Genomic DNA, 7,108 nt, shown 5'->3' on the forward strand with positions numbered 1-7,108 from the left:
CCTGGGTCAGCTTCCCTCTCAATGTGCTTTGTTAGTCACTGGGTGTGAAGGAGTGAATTCCTCTCCTGGGATGGGGATGCAATTCCTGTTGAAGTAGCATAGGCCTGTCTCCATTTACATGGAAACACTATCAAGGACTGTCCACATTTGAATGCAGCACACTGGACAATGCAAAGCCTCTCTTGTGTGGCTGTAAATACCTGCTGGCTGCAGCACCCCAGAAGAGACGGTGTTTATGAGAAGTCTGAAATCATTGAGACTCGCTGAGGTGCCATCATGACACAAAGGGGTGCTGCCTCCAGAATGGCCTATCTCAGAGTGGTGGAGCTGTGGGGATCACCCTTCCAAACAGCAAAGCCTCAGTAGTAGCACATATTGGGATGTCTGCGCTGCCTCTGGGAGAGACCCTCCCAGCCTGGGTCCCCAGACTGGCCTTGGCGGGCTGTATGTAACTGCGACTATGTTGTAGATTGGGCTGGAGCTCAGTCTCTTAAGCCTGAGCTGCAGCGTCTACACCAGCGGTATGTGTACCCCTGGGGTACGCAGAGGTCTTCCAGAGTTGCTACGGCAAAATCACTAGCCAAGTCAGTACAGAGTAAAATTTCATACAATGACTTGTTTATACTGATCTATATAATATACACTGAAATTTAAGTACAATATTTGTATTTCAATTATTTAGTTTATAATGATATGGTAAAAATGAGCAAGTCAGCAATTCATGGTGTGCGGTGACATTTTTGTATTTTATGTCTGATTTTGTAAGCAAGTAGTTTTTAAATGAGGTGTAACTTGGAGGTACACAAGACAAATCAGACCCCTGAAAGGGGCACAGTAGTGTGGAAAGCCATCGGTCTGCACAGCTATTTTTAACGTGCTAACACCTACAGTGGAGCACCCATAGGGAGACACATCTTAGAGAACCATTGTTACTGCACAAGTTGAGTAAGTTCTTCTTTTGCGTGTTACCTGATCTCACTGGTTTTCTTTCCCCTGAGCAGGGTTTCCAGTTTCCAAACCCGATGTCATCTCCCAGCTGGAACGAGGGGAAGAGCCGTGGGCCCCAGATCTCCAGGGCTCAGAGGAAAGAGAGATCCAGAGAGGCAGCTGTATGGGTGAGGGATCATTAAACCTACTCAGTGCTTGAAGGAAACAGCTGGGATTCCCAGCAAAGACCTTGTGAGGTCTGTGGGTTCAGGGTGGTCCTCAGCAGGTGTCCTATCCTCAGGGCAGATATTGTTATGGCTTCCTACCCATCCTAACTCCTGGCAGTAGTTCCCTCCCCAAACTCCCTTCTCCCTGAGTGTTTGGATGGGAACTGGATGCAGAATTGATCCCCTCCTCTCGCCCCGTTGGAGAAATTCAGTCCCTGATTTTTCTCCATCTCCAGCTACTCTCTTGGCTTGTCCCCCCATTTCCTTCTGGTTTCTGAGGTTTTTCTTTCTCTATCACAGCAGGTGAGGGGATGGTCAGAGAGACCATGGAGCAGAAGCCTCAGCAGGAAGAGGAGCAAGTGAAAGCATGTGGGGCATTGTTGCAAAGATGCAAAGGGAGTGTGTCCAGGAATTGTGAGCAGGGAAAAGGCTCTCAGGGGCAGCACAGGCCACAGAAGCGGCAGGGAAACCAGCCAGCACAGAAAGTTGGAATATCTGTTAATTATCGGGAAACTCACAAAGGCCTCGAGGAAGCCACGGCCCAGCAGAGAATCCTGACGGGAGAGAGAAATAACATGGGCTTTGAGTGTGGGAAAAAGTTCAGGAGGCGCTCACGTCATCAGAGAATCCACACCGGAGTGAGACCCTATGGATGCTGCGAGTGCGGGAAAACCTTCACTGAGCGCTCAACCCTTATTCGCCATCAGAGGATCCACACAGGGGAGAAACCCCATGAATGCCACGAGTGCGGGAAAACCTTCGCTCAGCGCTCACACCTTATTTGCCATCAGAGGATCCACACAGGGGAGAAACCCTATGGATGCTGTGAGTGCGGGAAAACCTTCACTGAGCGCTCGCACCTTATTTGCCATCAGAGAATCCACAAAGGGCAGCGCCCCTATGGATGCTGCGAGTGTGAGAAAACCTTCACTCAGCATTCAAATCTCATTGCACATCAGAGGAGTCACACAAGGGAGAAACCCTATAAATGCTATGAGTGTGGGAAAACCTTCTCTTGGCACTCAGCCCTTATAAAACATTGGAGGATCCACACAGGTGAGAAACCCTACAAATGCCACGAGTGCGGGAAAGCCTTCATTGACAGCTCACACCTTACTTGCCATCAGAGAATCCACACAGGGGAGAAACCCTATGGATGCTGCGAGTGCGGGAAAACCTTCGCTCGGAAATCTGGCCTTACTACACATCAGAGGATCCACACAGGGGAGAAACCCTATGAATGCCGGGAGTGCGGGAAAACCTTCCATCACAGCTTTTCTCTTATGTATCACCAGAGAAGCTGCAAGGGAGATAAACACCATGAAAATCTTGTCTAGGACTCAGAAAAGATTCCTCCCCCCGCCTTTCCCTAATTCCAAAGTAGTGAACTTTAAGGCAGCATTTGTGGCGTCTCAGCTCCCTCACCACTGGACACAACCTCCATTACTTTTCCTAGTCTAACCAATTTTGGAGCATCACGTTTATACTTTTCCTCCCACTGCAAAGTGAGTGTTAGTCACCAGGTTCCCCCATTAGGGACAGATTGCCTCGTTCCCAGATTGCACTGGGTTCTGCTGAATAGCAGTTGGGTCTTGTGCCCTTTCTCTCAATGTAAATATAACAGAGAAGGAGTGAGGATAGAGGGTGTGATGAAGTGGGGATTTTCCCTTGTTATGTTGTTATGGGGGTTGGACTAGATGACCTCCTGAGGTCCCTTCCAACCCTGAGATTCTATGTGAGTCTTACTGTTGAGCCTATGTGAGTTTTACATGAATACTGTGTGTGCCTCAGTTTCCCTGTGTGCTGCACCAATACCTGGGTGCTGGGAATAGGGGTGTGTGACTGTGACGAAGTGGGAATGTTCTCAATGTTTTCTTTGAATACTGGGTGGGTGCCTGTGCCCAGTAGGGAGTGTTGACCTGGGAAGGTAGCAGGGGAGGTTTATTGGGACTGGCTGCATTGGGGATGGGAGACTTTCCTTGAGGGAAGATACCTGAGCCTGTAACATGAGAACCCAGGAGGGAGGTTGGAGCCAGGTGACACCTCTGCCTGGGAAACTGGACAAAGGCTGGGGGAGGAGCCGGGGGAGGCTGGGGGAGACTGCTGGAGGGAGGTTCAGTTTGGAGATGGCTGGGGAAATGGAGCGGAGCCAGACGAGGCTCTGGTCTTCCTGCCTCCCCAGAATGGACCCGGCCGAGGGGTCCCGTTCTCTGTACCTACAAGCTCTGTTTTAGACCGTGTCCTGTCATCTAATAAACCTCTGTTACTGGCTGGCTGAGAGTCACGTCTGACTGCAAAGTGGGGGTGCAGGACCCTGGTCTTCCCCAGGACCCCATCTGTGTGGACTCGCTGTGGGAAGCGCACGGTGGGGCAGGGGATGCTGAATGTTCTGGAGTCAGACACAGGAAGGTCGAAGCTGTGTAAGCTTTTTGCCCTGGAGACAGTCTGCTCAGAGAGAGGAGGCTCCCCCAGAGTCCTGCCCGGCTTCATAGGGAGCAGTTCCAGAGCATCACCCGGGGACTCCGTGACACCACTAGAATTTATCTTCTCCACTTTCTACAGTTCCACCGCTCAATGTGTCCTATCATTCAGGGTTCTCAGCCCTCTGTTTGTGGATCACAATTTGTTTTCTTTGCTCCTAAACAGTAATTTAGGGCCTGAGATGAAAGTGTCACAGACCTGGATGGACCTCAAATACAGTGAGATCATTTGGAATTGAAATCCCAGTTTCCAACGGTTGGCGAAGCCAGTTGTAGGACTTTACCTACTCAGATGGGATTGTTTGCAGATGGGGAGGCTGGCTGGTTGGTTTGGTTTTGTTTTTTCCATTACCACGATGCTAGAACTTGTGTAAATGTATGACTCGATACTAATGAGGGAAGGAGGTTTGAACGGCTCAGAGGAGAATGCAATGGGAGAGTCTCTTGTCCTGATTCTGAGTCGCCATATTTAACCTGCTCTGGAATTTCTAGGTCTATGAAACTGGCTGTATCTTGTGTGACGTGGGTTTTTCCTCTTGAGGGACGTTGGGTCACATAAGCAGATATTAATTTTATTTGCCAAACTGTGGCTCAGGTTTATTGGGGACTTTGAGAAAATGCCTATTTACTGAAATAGTCATTTCTTATTTTGTGTTTGCTTTTTCTCTGCTCCCTCCATGACAACATGGAGAAACTTCCAATTCAGTTCAGTCACCAGGAGAGACCACTCCAAGGTCTTGGACATGCTACCAACTGTTGTTAAATCTCCAGTCGGAAATGGGGTGGGGGCTAGTTCACCAAGTCGTGCAACTAATTGAAGTGACTGCACACAATTGCACTGCTGCTCAATTGTTTTAGGTCAGTATTGTCTCTGATGATCCGTGGAGAGAATTGCACAGTAAGTAACTAAGAACTGGGCAAAAGGCCCATGGATTTGTTTCACAAGGCGGTTGTGAAAGAGGCTTTTGTGCCAGGGAGGAGGATGTAACCCTTAACCTTCTACAGAGGGGAAACAAGCATGGTTGAGGCGGAACAGTCACAGCAGGTGAAGGATCTAAATCCACACTGTATAGAGGTCAAGCATAGGAGTTTATTACACACAGCGCTGGCGGAGTGTCACCTGGCTTATTAGGCTCAGAGACACTGTCAGTCAATTGATTACAATAGAATATATGGATTTTCCATGGGCGGGGGAAAGTGACGGGATAGGCAGTTCCACACCCCGGGATAGGTTTTGCAGCAAGACAAGATAGCACATTAGCCAATGGTTAACCGGTTACATAATGGCTCCGCCCATGGTCTCAAGTTAGCAAGTTAACATTTAATTAATACTTTGATGAAATGTTATTGGTATAAAATATATATGTTGAATTCTGATTTGGGGTCCATAGGAACGGAGCAACTCCTTTGATTGTCCAACAGGTACATTCCTAGGGGTTAAAGCAAAGAAACAGTGAAAATATATGACAATACAGATTGCCCCCTTTGTGTTTTAAGGCAGGGCATTGGTCCCTGGGAAGGGAGGTGGAAGGCTGCCATATCTTATACTGACATGTGCCAATTTTCATAAACTCAAGGTTGGATTTGTGGGAAGAACGTTCCCTACAGAAGAGACTGACACAATAGGAACAGAGATCCTTTCTTCAATTTGCCACTTTGAATAAGACGCAATTCTTTAGTTCTTAGCTCCAGCACCTGGCAATTTGCTGACCAGGCCTATTTTAGCAAAACATGATGATCTGTTCACCCCAGCTTTCTCTTAGCTAATCACTATTTGGAATTTAGGCCTCTGGTGTCCAGACCAAACTCTGGACTTTGGGTCTGGAAAAGAGCTGGCACAATCCATAGACCAGGTTGTTATATAAAATGCACATGGATTTTAACCCTTCACCAGGGAACAATAGAGAAAATTGTAACTACATATAAAGCTGAGTTCTTCAGTATCTCAGTCCAGCTTATCACGCAGGCAGCCTGCTCTAAGGAGTAAGGATGTATCGGGACAGGCTGGTAGGTTTTATTTTAAATAAAAATGTGTGATGGTGAACTGTGCATTCTAGCAGCTCTAACTCCAGCGCACATTTGTCTAACAGTGCCCCTTCATCTCTGTGATAACGGATAGAAAGATGCGTTTCTCCATTTGTCCTGTCTCAGCAGCTTTCTTTACATCAGAAACTACTAAACGTGTGGGAAGAGGGGACACCTACTCACATGTACCGTGCTGGCGGGGAGCGATCCCAGGATCTTTGCAGGTACCCTCTTGCCCCAGGTCTGCATTGCGATGTCACAGCAGGGGCCAGGCGCTGAGCCGGTGGTGGGATTGAGGAGAAGGGGGGGAGGGAGGGAGGGTGTCTTTGCCTCCATGGCTGATTGGCCTTTGGGGGTGGCGGGGGAGACAGAGGGTCTTGTGCTTTCTCCCCCCGCGGAGGGAGGAGCCAGAACCTCGGAGCTGCCAGGGCGGGGTGAGAAGCACAAGCTGGGACCTGCCCTCAGTATGTGCCCCAGCGAGTGTCAGAGGGAGCGTCGCTGAGCGGTGCTGCCAGGGGAGCAGCCAAACTCCCAGGGAGGGCGATGGGTGACCCCTGCCGGCACTGGGGACAGTAGGTTACAGGGCTCCCTCAGCCATTCCCCCCCTCAGCTTTGCTTCCCCTCCCTGGTTTCTGTGCCTCAGTTTCCTCCTCTGAAACCACTTCAGCCCTTGCTCTCCTCCCCCAGGCCCTCACCCCCCTCCCCTAGATCAAGCCCCCTAACCCCTCCCCCGGGGGCATGTGCCCCCCATCCCAAATCCCCTCATCTCCCCGTATCCCCTTCACCCCTCCCGCCCCAGCTCCTCCCCCAGGCCTCACCTGCCTGCCGCCTCCTCCTCCCCCCAAATCCCCTCATCTCCCCATATCCCTGTCATCCCTCCTCCCAGCTCCTCCCCCATCCCTCACCTGCCCCCTCCTCCTCCTCCTCCCACCAAATCCCCTCATCTCCCCATATCCCCTTCACCCCTCCCCACTCCAGCTCCTCCCCATCCCTCTCAAATCCCCTCATCTCCCCATATCGCCTTCACCCCTCCTGCCCCAGCTCCTCACCTGCCCTCCACCCTCCTCCCAAATCCCCTCATCTCCCATATCCCCCTCACCCCTCCTGCCCCAGCTCCTCCCCCATCCCTCATCTGCCCCCTCCTCCTCCAAAATCCCCTCATCTCCCTGTATCCCCTTCATGAGTGTGATTGGGGTGTGAAGGTGTGGTTGGGGTGTTATTCAGGTGTAATGGTGTGTGAAGGGGTGTCACTGGGGTGTGATTAGGGTGAGGGGGTGTGATGGGGGTGTAAATGGGGTATGATTGAGGGTGAGGGGGTGTTAAGGGGTGTGATGGGGTGTGAAAGTGTGTGATTGGGTGAGAAGGGATTTAATTGGGGGATGACGGCTGTGATGGTGTGATTGGGATGATGAGGTGTCATTGGGGTGTGAAGGGCTGTGATTTGGGAGT

General features: G+C 50.5%; 1 protein-coding gene across 1 annotated transcript; it reads left to right on the plus strand.

Moving 5' to 3' along the window:
* The first annotated feature begins 858 nt into the window (after positions 1-858).
* On the plus strand, positions 859-3,388 carry LOC123353164 (zinc finger protein 239-like). The gene is made up of 2 exons (XM_044994057.1): positions 859-1,115; positions 1,455-3,388. Exons 1-2 carry the CDS (start codon positions 1,112-1,114, stop codon positions 2,489-2,491), a joined length of 1,041 nt encoding a protein of 346 aa, XP_044849992.1. The 5' UTR covers positions 859-1,111; the 3' UTR covers positions 2,492-3,388.
* The last annotated feature ends 3,720 nt before the right edge of the window (positions 3,389-7,108 follow it).

The sequence above is a fragment of the Mauremys mutica genome, chromosome 19 (genome assembly GCF_020497125.1).
Source record: "Mauremys mutica isolate MM-2020 ecotype Southern chromosome 19, ASM2049712v1, whole genome shotgun sequence".
NCBI classification, from domain to species: Eukaryota; Metazoa; Chordata; order Testudines; family Geoemydidae; genus Mauremys; species Mauremys mutica.